This window comes from Chanodichthys erythropterus, chromosome 20, assembly GCF_024489055.1.
Source record: "Chanodichthys erythropterus isolate Z2021 chromosome 20, ASM2448905v1, whole genome shotgun sequence".
Classification (NCBI taxonomy): Eukaryota; Metazoa; Chordata; class Actinopteri; order Cypriniformes; family Xenocyprididae; genus Chanodichthys; species Chanodichthys erythropterus.
The window spans coordinates 33,735,855-33,751,622 of record NC_090240.1 but is presented as its reverse complement, the minus strand read 5'-3'; the positions used below and the strand labels follow the sequence as shown (position 1 = coordinate 33,751,622).

The 15,768-nt window shown below is 35.2% G+C and overlaps 1 protein-coding gene across 1 annotated transcript in view; it reads right to left on the bottom strand.

The window, feature by feature from the left end:
* LOC137008806 (cadherin-24) overlaps positions 1–4,915 on the bottom strand; it is a 79,894-nt gene extending 74,979 nt beyond the window's left edge. The window contains exon 1 of the mRNA XM_067370521.1: positions 4,820–4,915. Within this exon, the coding sequence (XP_067226622.1) occupies positions 4,820–4,915 (96 nt within the window). The remainder of the gene's footprint in view (positions 1–4,819) is intronic.
* Positions 4,916–15,768: the final 10,853 nt, after the last annotated feature.

Sequence of the window (15,768 nt, the reverse complement as noted above, 5' to 3'; positions counted from 1 at the left end):
ACAAATGTGGACACTGGAGAATCAAAAAAAGAGGAAAAAATTGATAGATCAAGGAGAAGAAGAGTGTACAATGAAAGAAAAGGAGAAGCGGGGAGGGGCTTTTCCTGCTGGGAAACTCATCAGAGATCATTTCCCAAATTTCATTCTTTTTTTACCATCTCTTTTTTTGTTTCAACATTTGTTTGTTTTTTTATGCACTGGATTCATTTAATTCCCACAGTGAAACATTTCAGTGTACAGATGACTGCAGTATAGCAATTAAAGCACAAATCTGAGAGCGGATGATTAGGAGATTCATATAACAGATTTGAGAGGAGGTGAAAAAAACAAACAGAGAAAATGGGATGCGGAAATACAGATTGTGGATAAAGATGGTGTCTCAAATCACATACTTCTGCTATATTAGTGATTCTGCCCTACAAACGGAGGAAAAATGGCTTCGTTTTATTTGATTGTGCATTAATTTAACTAAAAACAAACATTTAAGTTCCAGTATTTGTAAAGCAGTTGCACACCAGATATGGCAGGCATATGACTTACAGACATACACATTAAAATTCAAAATCATTGTTTTAGAAATATAAACTTTTTTTTTTTTTTTCAGTAACATTTTTTGTGTGGTTTGGGACGTGATGACTAAGCTACATTTTGTAGAATGCAGAAATCAGCAAAAAATTGCATAATAAACATCACACTTTCTCATCTTTAGCACAGATGCATCTTTTTATCCTTACAAACTCATCGTCAACACTTTGTTCATTTTTGATGAAGTGCAAAAATATTTGTTCTGTCTTGTGTAGACATACTTCCTATTTAAACAGGAAGTGGGAGTGGAGCATATCAAAAAGCTTGCCCTTTTTATCCAGAATAGCATGGCAAAACATGATTCGCTACTATTACAAGTGGTAGAGAGCATTTCTAGAAGGCATTGTATTTGACCAAAATGTGTTACATTAGTTTACAGATTTGCCCCAAAGCTAACAGACATAGACTAAGAACGAAAACAACTAAAAAAGCTGTATTATGCTGCCAGGCCAGTAGTTGGAGATGCCACTTTTCAAAGAAACAACTAAGCGCCTGTGCACATACACATTCTTCTATGAGCAGTGAATACATATATTAAATCTACACTTTGCTAACAAAAAAAAGTGTAATTGTGACATTTAATCTTGCAATTCTCAGAACTGTGAGACTTTGGGCCCTATAATACACCTGGCGCAATGCGACGCAAGGCGCAGCACAAGTGTGTTTGCTAGTTTGCGTCCGGCGCCGTTCGCGTTTTCCCGTTCAGCGCCACGTCTTTAAATTAGTAAATGCATTTGCGCCAGTTAGTGCGCCCATGGGCGTGCTGGTCTAAAAAAGAGGTGTGTTCAGTCGCATTGCTATTTTAAGGAGCTGAAAATAGACTGCGCCATAGACCAACTCAAACCTGGTCTAAAGTCTAAAGCCAATGGCGCAATATTTTTTTGTTAGAGCGCGTTGGTAGAAACTGCACCTCTGGGCACGTCGACTTTGCTTATTACACACAGGGATGCGCATCACACAAACATGCCAAATATTAAAAACAAAAGGATTACAGTGTAAAAGAATATTATTGTGTAGGCTACATAAATATAAAAATGTAACTTTGTTTACCTTCTAACTAAACGTTTAACTTCGCGCACGAGCAGATCGGTTTCTTCGCTTGAAAAGCGTTCAGCTTTTCCGCCAACAAATTCCACCATGTAAATATCAGTCCGCCATGGCGCGAGTGCATCTCGCTCTTAAAGGGAAGGGGAGATGACACTCTGATTGGTTTATTGAACGTTACACCCATTACTCATTAAGAGAATAGGGACAACCCATTTCAAAAATGCGCCCCGGTGCACGGACCGTTTTTCCGTCGTTAAAATAGCAAAAGTGGATTTGGACACGCCCTGAGTGCACCTGCGCCGTGTGCTTTACACTTTGTGTTTAGATCGTTAAAATAGGGCCCATAAAGTCGCAATTATGAGTTATAAAGTCAAAATTGTGAGATAGAAACAATTGTGAGTTAAAAAGTCAGAATTATGATATAAACTCACAATTGCGAGATATAAAGTCAGAATTGTGAGTTAAAAAGTCAATATTGTGAGATAGAAACAAGTGCGACATATAAAGTCAGAATTGTGATATAATCTCACAATTGCGAGATATAAAGTCAGAATTGTGATATAAACTCACAATTGTGAGATATAAAGTCAGAATTGTGAGTTATAAAGTTGAAATTGCGAGATATAAAGTCAGAATTGTGAGTTATAAAGTTGAAATTGCGAGATAGAAACAATTGTGAGTTATAAAGTCAGAATTGTGAGTTATAAAGTTGAAATTGTGAGATATAAAGTCAGAATTGTGAGTTATAAAGTTGAAATTGCGAGATATAAAGTCAGAATTGTGAGTTATAAAGTTGAAATTGCGAGATAGAAACAATTGTGAGTTATAAAGTCAGAATTGTGAGTTATAAAGTTGAAATTGCGAGATATAAAGTCAGAATTGTGAGTTATAAAGTCAGAATTGTGAGTTATAAAGTTGAAATTGCGAGATATAAAGTCAGAATTGTGAGTTATAAAGTCAGAATTGCGAGATATAAAGTTGAAATTGCGAGTTGTAAATTCAGAATTGCGTTATATAAAGTAGCAATTCTGAGAAAAAGTCTTTTTTTGCCTCAGAATTAGACTTTATAGTTCGCCACTGCAAATTTATATCTCACAATTCTGAGAAAAGAAGTCAGAATTGCAAGTTTATATCTTGCAATTGTGAGATAAAAAGTGGCAATTACTTTTTTATTGTTTATTTAGTGACAGAAACAATAGATAACAATCTTTTCAAAAACATGCACTTTGAAAAGCCACAAAATCTCTTTTTTTGATTGCATGACATCTAACACAATTTATATGTCATGTTAAACAACCCACCAATTCAATTTCTTTTACTCCAAATCAAATAGAAAAGTTCCTAGTTCATACATCAAAACCTGTGCTTGTGTTTGGCCTTGTGTTTCGACTCGCAGCAGTGGAACGGTCAAGTTCAGCTTTGTCTCTGAGACAGTTGCCCTCCATTCAGCCATAACTGATTCACAATGCAGTTCTCTGGATCGTACACAGGTAAACGGTGCATCGTGATGAACAACAACAGTGACAGCAGCATGTCCTGGCCCATCGGATAAACATTTACTGGGATACAGCGTCAGCACAGTGACAGGCAGAGAAACGGATGCAACATTTATGAGGTGTGCTCTCTTGATCTTGTGTTGGTTTAGCGCCAGACTCTTTAAAGCCTTGTGTTCTGTATAAGCAGCTGGCAAACTTACTCAGTGTGAATCGCAGATAATGTGACCTATCCAGTGCAGCTCATTACCACAGAGCGTATGCGAGCATCTGTGTTTTGTAGTGCATGCCTGTGTCTGTGCATGTGTTACTAAATCTGACCACTGAGCATGTAATTGCGTTTTATGTTTTTTTTTCTCTCTGGTGACATCTAATAATTACTGTCCAAATCCCACGTTTAACAAACTCTGAGGTAATGCAATAGCCTTGATTTATTTATAAAAGAAACTTCCAAATCGACCTGCTTAGCGACAAGGATAGTGTGGGCATTAAAACGTCTTGAAAAAACTCAACAGAACCTTGAGGAGATAAAAATGTTGTCATTATTTACTTACCCTCAAGTCATTGCAAATCTATATGCATTTTGGTCACAATTTTCTTTGAAAACATTGACTTTCACTGTATGGAAAATGATTTTTTTTCAAAATATCTTTTGTGTTCCATAGAAGAAAGAAAGGATTAGAACAACATGAGGATGTCCAGAAATTACTATCCCTTTAAAGTCCACACAGAAACATTGTGAACAGTTCATGTTATTCCAAAGATAAAATATGCATTTGCAATTCTTCCTATTACTGTTTCTACCTAAACCTTTTCTGAAAAGACTTTACTCTTTGGCTTATGTCACCAAGTAGGGCTGGGCGGTATATCAAGTTTATACAATATATCGTCGTATTTTTTTATATACAATATGGAATGATGCAATACCGTTTATATTGATATACAGTAGTTTTAGCAGAGTGCTGCTATGGGGAAAATGAATAATACAAACTGTCCTAAACATGCTAAATATTTAGGGCTTTCAAATAACTCATAAAATATAGTTAACACGTATAGTTTAAAGTGGCTTACACTGCTGTTTAATGCTAATGCGTTTATGGTGTTTCCCTCAGTGCATAACTTAAATTTCACAGGTATATTCTCCATCTGTAAATTATATTTTAAACCTATAAGTAAGTGTATTTTTGTGATAGCAGTAACTGTAAAGTGACTGTTGTAACTGGGAAATCAAAATAGCCTGTGCTTTTGTTTTTATTCATTCATTTTTAGTGTAGTGAATTTAACTTCTGCTTTAAAAAGCGTTATTTTCATTTTTAGATTGTAATGTTACAATGTTAGAATGTAATGTAATTTGACCCTATACTGTAGACTACATGGTCACATTCACTATATTTGTTTTCATAGCCTTTAATATGAACATTGTTTGTAGGACAACATTGGGCAGGATGTGAAATAAGATATAGCAAATACAGAGATATACCATATATCGCCATTCAGCCAAAAAATACCAAAATATGATATCGCCCAGCCCTACCAACAAGCTCTTTTATGTCATGTTGAACACCATGTTCCACTCAATACGTTGCATTGAAGAAGTAAAATGAGTTGCAAACATTGTTTCATCAAATGAAGTTGTTCATCATTTTAAATTAGCATGCAAGCACAACAATCACTTAAATAAATGTTAACCTTACCCGTCCAATCAGCACCGGTTCTGGTCCACTATATTCCTCTATCACAAAAAACTGGTTCCATATCCAGCTTCTCCGGCTGCGGGATTGTGAGGGCATCTCGTCCAGATTTGGTCCAGTAAAGATCCTGTGGAAATCACCACTGCTCTCAGCATCTTGACTGCCAATCATTATAGTTTGCACTTCCTGTCCCCTGTTTTTTAACCCAGACAGAGGCTTCAGCAGGATCGCGCTGGAGTCTGATAGGCCATCCGGTGTAGATCTGTCAGGTCCCTTTTCACCATGTTCAGTTTCAGTTACCTCTACTGCAGGAGTTAGTTCAGTGGGAATTAAATGATCTTGAGATATTCTAGATATTTTGGAGTTCTGGCTAAGAGGTGATAAAGTTGTCTTTGTGATTTCTGGGGTATCTTTGGATTTGGGATGAAAATTATTCATAATATGTGGAGTAGAATCTGTGTTCACACTTGCACCAGACAACAAAACTGGATTCACTGTGGTTTCTTCAGTCTGCGCATGATCTTCTTTGTTGCTTTTTGGCGAAATCATCAAATTATCCTCATTTTTATCTGCAAATCTCATGCTTGGTGTTCCTGCAGTGTTGGCAAATGGCATCTCACTTTTCTCTTCCTCCATGTCTACCTGACTATCTTTCCTTGTGGTTTGCAAACAGTCCTCACTTTTCCATCTTCTCAGACGAGCACTACTTCCCCCGAGCTCTAAGCACATGCACAGAAAGAGCGATGCTGCCCAGATATGGCCACTCATCGTGCCTCACTTCGTTATTAGTCACAACGTTTGCCACGGGGGGAAAAACAATAAGATCGACCTTCACTCACGCTCTGTCTCGCTGAGTGGACGGCTGCTCCATTCATCTCCTCTTCTTAATTCCTTATTCTTCATAAGGTTCAGTGGTCATTTAGCATCTTATCCGCTTTTGAGGATTACATTTCTCTCTTTGGGTCGGGCTAAACACAGAGGGCGATTCCCATGGTTTGGGTTTGATTGGGCAAACCTGTTCAAAGAGATAAGGGGATAAGAATCAGTGCTGATCATGAGTAAAGTTAACTGGGATTTGCTGTTGGGATTACCGGAAAACTAGCACAGTTTCAATTAGGTAACAGTTTGGGTCACTACAGAGAATCATGCACTCTAAAAAATGCTGGGTTCAAAACAACCCAGCGGTTGGGTTAAATGTCTGCCCAACGTGCTGGGCAGTGTTGTTTAACCCAACTACTGTTTAAAAATGACTATATGACTGGCTTAAAATGAACCCAAAATAGGTTGGAAATTAAAAATAAGACACATAATTACTAGAGGCAACAATAATAACCAAAAGGTGAAAAAAATCATTAAACTTGTTAACAAAAGTTCATTTATTAAACATATTAATAAATGTTAAATCCAACATATTTGGCTTCATTTTAAGCAAACAATACAGTAATTTTTTTTAACAATAGTTGTTTTAAATAAAACTACATTTAACCCAATTGCTGGGTTTGTCCATTTTCAACCCAATTTGGGTTGTTTTTAACACAGCATTTTTTTAGAGTGGGTATGTGCATGACTAGCCAAGGTTCATAAAACTTTCAATCACTTAAAATCTGGGACTGCTCCAAAGAAGTCCTCCATAATAAATACAGAAGCTCGGTGGTTAGTTTGCATAACTTCTCCAAAATGAGGTAGTTGAGGATTTCAAAGTCTTTTAGAGCATTCAAAGTTAAGAAAAAATGTGATTGAAAATGTGATTCATCATTTGTCATTATTTATTTTTTTGTGACATCCATATCCAATACTTGATTTAAGGATATGCCTGATGCTAAAAGAAAAAGGACAAAAGCAGACAGCTTTTCCAGTCTAAACATGTTCAAAATTACAACCATGCACATTTTCTGCAACATATTTTAACGGCTTTAGCAGCAAAAACCAATATTGCAATATTCCTTAAACTGCTCTTGGCCATCTCATGAAGTTTATGCTTGTGAAATGTAATTACTGGCTTGAATTTTAGGTGCCTAAGCACTTTGAAACAGTCAATCACTTGGGTCCTGAAAACGTGTTGATTTGCGTGATTGAGCATTTTACAGGGCAGTTTCTAACTCTACGGGCAAGGTTATTGCCATCCATATTAACAGGCTACAGCTCAACCATTTCTAATTCTGGCATCAAACCACATCCTCATTCACTTTTATGCGGCACATTTTTAGAGGCTCTAAACTGCACTACAGCTCGACCATTTCAACAAGCAATACCGACTGTCACTAACTGTCCTTTCAATATATCAAAGCGTAAAACTGACTCAAGTACTTTATAATAATCCAGCTGTACAACAACTGAATATGCTAGATTTACCACCCTTGTGAAAAAGTAGAAAAAATACTTTAAAAGAATATTCTTAAAGGCACAATATGTAATTTTCGCCACTAGAGGTCACTTATTCAAAACAAAGGTGTAGCTTGATGACGCCTTGATTTTGCGGAATCATGGGAGGTGTTGTCTTCATGTCTACAGCTGGTGGAAAAGAATCCAAAAGGACTCGGACAGAAATCATGTTCATGGGTGAGCTAATGTATTAAAGATGTATTAACATTGTAGCACGAAGCAGGGTGTGGCTGAAAACCATCGGAGCGGAACAAGGCCGCTAGAGGGATATCTATTATCTATTATCTATAAATATGGTTAGCATTTATGGTAAACTAAAATATATTTTAAAAGTATTTCTACTGAAACTTGTACGTCATGTACTTATATACATGTAAAAAGACATATTTGTAATGATGGAGTTGCAGTTTATTGACTTTAGATGTAACATCGAATAACACACTACAGTTAAAATGAAAATCAATCACTTTACATGTGCTTTATTTAATTATGTAAAATGTACTTTAAAGTAAAACTTTTAATTTGACATTACAATGTTCACTTTTTAAAAGTGCGCTTGAGTGTGTTAAGAAACTCTTTTTAAGTAAACTTAACTGGCCTTATATTTTATTAATATTATATTAAGTATTTTTTAAATATAGGCTACTTATAAGATCTGAAATACACTACAGGTGCACATTAAAGGATTGGTTCATTTCAGAATTAAAATTTCCTGATAATTTACTCACCCCCATGTCATCCAAGATGTTGGTCTTTCTTTCTTCAAGTCGAAAAGAAATGAAGGTTTTTTGAAGAAAACATTCCAGGATTTTTCTCCATATAGTGGACTTCAAGTTCAACGGGTTGAAGGTCCTAATTTCAGTTTGAGTTCAAAGGGCTCTACATGATCCCAGATGAGGAATAAGGGTCTAGCGAACAACAAAGTGTTCTAAAAAAACAACAATTTATATACTTTTAACCACAAATGCTCATCTCCACTGCTCTGTGATGTGCCACACATTACGTAATCACGTTGGAAAGGTTGCCCGTGACGTAGGCGTATATAAATATTTATTTATATAATAAATGTTTATTTTTTTCAGAAAATGGCCAATCGTTTCACTAGATAAGACCCTTATTCCTCATCTGGGATCATGTAGAGCCCTTTAAGGCTGCACTGATCTTCAACCCATTGAACCCCAGTGAAGTCCACTATTTGGAGAAAGATCCTGGAATGTTTTCCTCAAAAACCTTCATTTCTTTTCGACAGAAGAAAGAAAGACATGAACATCTTGGATGACATGGGGATGAGTAAATTATCAGAAATTTAATTCTGGAGTGAACTAATCCTTTAAGGACACTTGTTTGGAAGTACATATCTAGATTATTGTACCATATTCTTGCTTTACTGCATCTAAAGTGTTTTACTTGTGAATTTTTTCTCTTTCTTAAAATCTTGTTGCTGTCTAAACATTCAGACAGGTTTCTCTAAACAGATTAAGAGCAGGAGAAAAACAGCCATGTCCCGAACCCGCCAACCGTGTAGCTCTCCTCACACATTTACACATCCAACTCGGGTTTCCTGCGAGGCAGGCGATAACAGCACACTTTCAGCACATGTAATCTTATGGCCATAGCACTGGAGCTAAATTTAAGAGCTGTTATTTTGCCCTTTTCCGTGATTGTCTAATGAGTCTGGCTAAATCCATCTTCAAATGCCTTGCTTAAAGTACTTAGCGTTCCTCAAAAAAACAATACGGTCATATTGAACTCGGCGCATCTCTCAAGAGACCACTGTGGTGTAAGTAATCTCTGATCAATGATTCAGACGGAAACCTCAAATGTCAGCTTTCACAATCCGGTCTGGCTCTGAGCTCAGGCTAGTTTGAGAGCTGAGACTCAGGCAACATCCAAACTTTCAATTATCAGAGTTGTGTGACTCGTGAACCAAGATGTTTGTACAGAAGTGACATTTTGTAATTGTTTTTCTTTACAACCGGGAGCTACCCATAGAAAAGTCAAGACAGGAAACATAATGGGGAAAAAAATGTGAGTGGTGCTTGTCTGTTCAAAATTTTATTGCTGATTTGCTGCTCAAGAAACATTTCTTTTATTATTATTGTTGAAAGCTGCTTCATATTTTTGTGGAACCAGCGATATTGTTTTCAGAATTCTTCGATTAATAGAAAGTTTTAAAAAGGCATTTATTTAAAATAGAAATATTTTGTAACATTATAAAAGCCTTTACTGTTCCTTTTGATTAATTTAATGTGTCCTTGCAGAATAAAAGTATTAATTTCTTTTTTTAAATTAAAAATATTAAGCAGCAAAAATTACATACTATGTAAAAAAAATATGTATATCGTGGCCGAAAATGAACTATTCCCACAATTATTTAGTCAGCAAGTAATTTCAAGTTTAAAAAAGTTTTAAAGCTTAAAATTTGAAGGTTTTGAAGGTAATACAGTCTATCAAAAAACAGATAGCTAGACACATTAGCAAATTGTTAGTTTGTTTTAACATGTTGCTACCATGATTTACCATAACAGACAGACAGACAGACAGACAGACAGATAGATAGATAGATAGATAGATAGATAGATAGATAGATAGATAGATAGATAGATAGATAGATAGATAGATAGATAGATAGATAGATAGATAGATAGATAGATAGATAGATAGATAGATAGATGTTTTAACCTGTAACGTTTTAACACATTATTAGCATTATTTAACACATTGCTATACTGTTTTGGCATTTGCTTGCATGTTTCAAGCATTAATTTGCATATTGCTAACATGTTTTAGCATGTTGCTAACATGATTATCATAGCTAGCACTCTTCTAGCATTAATTAGCACACTGTTAGCATTTTAAGCATGATTTAGCATGATAGATAGATAAGCTGTTTTAACCTGTTAACATGTTTTAACACATTGTCAGCGTGATTTAACATTGCTAGCATTCTTCTAGCATTAATTAGCACATTACTAGCATTTTTAGCATGATTAAGCATTATAGAGACATAGGGTGTTTTAACCTGTTAACATATTTTAACACATTGTTAGCATGATTAACATTGCTAGCCTGTTTTGGCATTTGCTTGCATGTTACTAGCATTAATTTGCATATTGCTAACATGCTTTAGCATGTTGTTAGCATGATTTAACATTGCTAGCATGCTTCTAGCATTAATTAACACATTGATAGCATTTTAGCATGTTGCTTGCATGATTTAACATGATAGATAGATAGATAGATAGATAGATAGATAGATAGATAGATAGATAGATAGATAGATAGATATGCTGTTTTAACCTGTTAACATGTTTTAACACATTGTTAGCATGATTCTAGCATAAATTAACACATTGCTAGCATTTTAGCATGATAGATAGATAGATAGATAGATAGATAGATAGATAGATAGATAGATAGATAGATAGATAGATAGATAGATAGATAGATAGATAGATAGATAGATAGATAGATATGCTGTTTTAACCTGTTAACATGTTTTAACACATTGTTAGCATGATTCTAGCATTAATTAACACATTGCTAGCATTTTAGCATGATAGATAGATAGATAGATAGATAGATAGATAGATAGATAGATAGATAGATAGATAGATAGATAGATAGATAGATAGATAGATAGATAGATAGATAGATAGATAGATAGATAGATAGATAGATATTCCAATCTTTTGACCATATATAGTAATATTTTTGCAAATGAAGTCTCTTGCACAGTTAGAGATTTGTTCCAATGACTCACCCTAAGTATAAGCAATAATAATAGAGATTATAATAGTGAATCTACATTTTAGAGTTTCTAAAACAAGTCTAACTTTTGGACAGTCATGTCTGGAGCTCAACCCAAAACTTTGTTACAGAGCCTTAGATTCTTCTCTGGAAGAATATAAAGACAGAACAAGTGCAGGACAAGCACATTAGACCTTGACTAAGATTGGTTTTCGATCGCAGTGAATTGCCATTTAGCTGAAACTCTGCAATGTCCGAGATGAGAAAACCTTTTGCACCAAGCCTCAGCATTCCCACATGAGTCCATGACACCCCTGCAAAGTACATTCACTTTAATTTATTCTGATGCGCTCCCATGCCCAGACTGAATTAAACATATGCAATATTTACAGTACAAATCCCCATGCAGTCTTTCTTGCCCTGGGTCTTTGTTCACATCGTAAGAGCTTGTACCATCGGCCATGAAACGCATCATTAATAGAAAGCAATAAAGTTGCTGTACGGACCGCCGCCTCCCCGGCTGTGGATCAATATTGTTTCCACACATCAGCGGCGGTGACAGCAACTGTATCTCGGGAGAAAGTAATAGAGACAGGTGGAAGTGGGTGGGCTGAACATGGCTGTAATGGAACGCCAAGGCTAAACATATGCAACTGAATCCAATTAATCAGCAGCTTTTGATGGACGTGACAGTAAACAAACAAATCAGAACAAACTGATCCGTGCGTGTGTCTGTGTGTGTGTGTTTCCCTGTCACTGTGTGCCCAGTTAATGCTGAGAAATAAGGGATGTTTGCTTCATTACATCTGATGCAGTTTATCATATTCCAGCTCTACTAAATCAAGCATTTTTCACCAATTTAGCTCTAAACATCAAGGATTTTTACCATATTTTGGCTTTAATATACTGTATGTCAAGAATTTTTCCAGGCATGTTGCAATACTAATGCAATACTACTGTATTTTACCATATCCCAGCTTTACCACATCTCATGTATTTTACCATATCCAGGTTTATCACACAAAGTATTTTACCATATTCAAGCTTTACATGTTAAGTTTTTTACTATATTTTGGATTTAACCACATTGTAGTTTTACCACATCTCTAGTATTTTAATATATTTTGGCTTTACTACATCTCAAGCATTTTACAATTTCGCCTTCACAACATTTAAATTATTTTACCATATTCCAGCTTTACCACATATGAATTATTTTACTATATTCAAGCTATAAAACATATTAAGTATTTTACTATATTACGGTTTTACCTCTAATGTACTTTACCATATTGCAGTTTTACCACATCTCTAGTATTTTAATATATTTTGGCTTCACAACAAATCAAGTGTTTTACTCCAGCTTTAACACATCTCATGTATTTTAATATATTTTGGTTTTACATCTCAAGTATTTTACTATATTTCAGATTTATTACATCAAGCATTTTACCATATTCCAGTTTTACCAAATCTCTAGTATTTTATATTTCGGCTTTACTTCATCTCAAGTGTTTTACCATATTCCAGCTTTATCACTTATGAAGTATTTTACAATATTCAAGCATTACAAGTTAAATATTTTACAATATTTCAGATTTACTCAGTTTATCATATTCCAGTTTATATATTTCAGCTTTACTACATCTCAAGTGTTTTACCATGTTCCAGCTTTGACACATTGACACATGTATTTTAATATTGTTTTTAATTTTTGGTTTTACATCTCAAATATTTTACCATATTCCAGTTTTACCACATCTTAAGTATTTTCCATATTTCTGCTTCACTACATCAAGTATTTTACCGCATTCAAGTTTTACTACTTTTAACATTTTAAAATACTTTGGCTTTTCTATATTTTCTCACATATTTTACCACTTTCCAGCTTTACCACATCTCAAGCATTTTACCACGTTTTACAGCTTTAATACATCTCAAACAATTAACAATAACTGAAGTATTTCACCATATTTACACTTTACTATATCTCATCTACTTTATTACATCAAGTATTTTACTGTATTCAATCTTTACTGCATTTTTTTACTACAACAAAAGATTTTAGCAATATTCCAGTTGTACTCTAGCTATAGTAATATATATATATATATATATATATATATATATATATATATATATATATATATATATATATATATATATATATATATATAAATATATATATATATATATTTTTTTTTTTATTTTTATTTTTTTACAAAGCCTTACTTGTGTAACTGAGAGGAATTAATCAACAGCCTCTGACGGAAGTGACAGAACAAATGAATACAGCTTGTGACAAACTATGTTTTTCCCTGTCATTGTGTTTCCAGTTAATGCTTGCTGAGCAACAGGGAATTTTGTCAGTCTCTCTGAGCTGATAATATTGTTTCTGACTGTCAGAGGTTGCTTGGTATTCATGTGCGCTACACCGATTATAAAGCCTTTTTACATGCCAATGAATTCTCTATATGAGGTAGCATTTTATGATTAACATGAGACCTGATTTTCAATCACATTTCCCACTGTGAGGCCCTAAACACAGCAGAATCCGCAGTAACTTTAAGATCCGTCCTCTAAAGTGTTGCTCTACTGGGCTGAGAATTCAATGTGGTTCTTGTCATGGGTCCAAATTGGATCTACTGACTTAGGACCCCCCCCGGCCAAGCATCTTAAGTAGTGCGAACTATCAGAAACATATCCTTGAGCTGATAAATTGAAGCCATAAATGGCATAATTAATTCCTGTGTTCTGCACCCATACATTTAACGATCTGAAGTTCGTTAGCATTAGAGTCAGGTCCCAGCCATTGATCTTAAGAGCCCCAAGGCATGATGGAGCCTGTCACCAACATAACGAGACTTAAGAACTATAATTACCAGGCATTTCTCTTCCTCAATCCTCCTTCCCATCTCCCTCATCCATCCATCTTATCATTCTCCCACAATAATGCTCTTTCAGCAAGGATTCATTAAACTGACCAAAAGGGACAGTAAAGACTTTTATAATGTTACAAAAGATTTCTATTTCAAATGTTCCTTTGAACTTGCTATTCACAAAAAAAAAAAAAAAAAATCATGGTTTCCAAAAAAAAATAAAAAAATCAGCACATCAGTTTTCAACATAATAAATGTTTTTTGAGCAGCAATTCAGCATATTAGAATGATTTCTGAAGGATCATGTGACACTGAAGACTGTAGTAATGATCCTAAAGATTTTGCTTTGCATCACAGTATTAAATTACATACACATATTTCACAGGATTAATGTTTTTACTGTGTTTGCTTGACATTGCTTAACATATTTTATGTGCAGTAAATCATTTGCATAGTGCTTTATTAACACACTTAATAATTTAGTATTACCTCAACAGACCAATTCTCGCTGTCAGTAAGTAACCAGATCAGATGATCAAAAGCAAACTCAGCATTATTGCGCGTAGCAAATATTACAGCTCTTTTACGTTGGATATACACAGCTTCCCTGCCGAGTAAGACCTTCAAAAACATACTTTGATTATGACTTACTGTAAAGATGATGTGTGATTTTTTTTAGATGCTAAAATACTTCTTCCTATTCTGAATTAATATGCAAAGTGCACTTATTCATAAGTAGATTTCTCTGAAAAATTAAACACACACAAAAAGATCTCCCTGATTGAGAATCCCGAATTCTGGCTCAACAAATGCCATGACTCTGGGGCAGGACTCTCTGTTTTGTCTGTCCAGTGGCAAGGGTACACCATCTTGCAGCAAAAAGTCTTTTCTCATTGACAGCACTCAAAATCAGCTGTGTATTCTGATACATTACAAGCAAAATATAAATGACAAACATAACATATGCCTACAACTATATAAAATACAAATTTAATTTATTATAAAGCAACAAGCCATCTGATAATACAGATTTGACTCACTGTAATATGATAATATGTGCTAATTGTGCCATGTAGGATACTACATAGGATAAATATATGAAAAGATGTGCATTGCTTAAAGGGGACCTATAATGCAAAATTCACTGGTTGTTTACCCACAGTGTGTGTGTCTACTCTTACATAAGAGTACTGAAGCCCTGCCCATGACTGGCGTCGATCTGGCCTATTAGCATAGATCCCGCCCTGAGTGAGCCGCAGCAGTCCGCCATTTCTGTTTACTCGCTGTAGCAGCAGGAGATATACAATGTCTGTGCCAAAAAAATTACAAATGTTCTGTTATTGGATGTACCAACAAACATAAGAGTCTCCATAGACTCCCAGCATCTGAGCCACTGAGGAAACCGTGGTTGAATTTAATTTATGCACGAAATGTGCCGAAGAAAGTCGGTAAAATGTTATATATTTGCTCAAATCATTTTATGCCGGAACTGCTTCACAAACGAGGGTCAATTCAACGCTGGATTTACACAAAAGATGAACATGACGGCACATGCTAGTGGATGAGTTGAATCAACTCCACAGCAACTACATAAATTTATCCATTATCCATTCAGAAACGTCCAGTTTCATTCTAAAAGTTGTAACTTCTTCCTGAGTCTCTCCATCAGTGTCGACTCCGGTTTGAACAATGTAAGGCTGAACACCAACACTGACAATCCTCATTTTGGCTGTGTGAGATTCTCCAGCTTTGTTGTTGTTGAGCTGTTAAAGCTCCGCCCTCTTCTGGAAAGGGGGCGGGAGCAGCAGCTCATTTGCATTTAAAGGGACACACACAAAAACGCTGTGTCTTTGCTCACATCCAAATAGGGGCAAATTTGACAAGCTATAATAAACAATCTGTGGGGGATTTTGAGCTGAAACTTCACAGACACATTCTGGG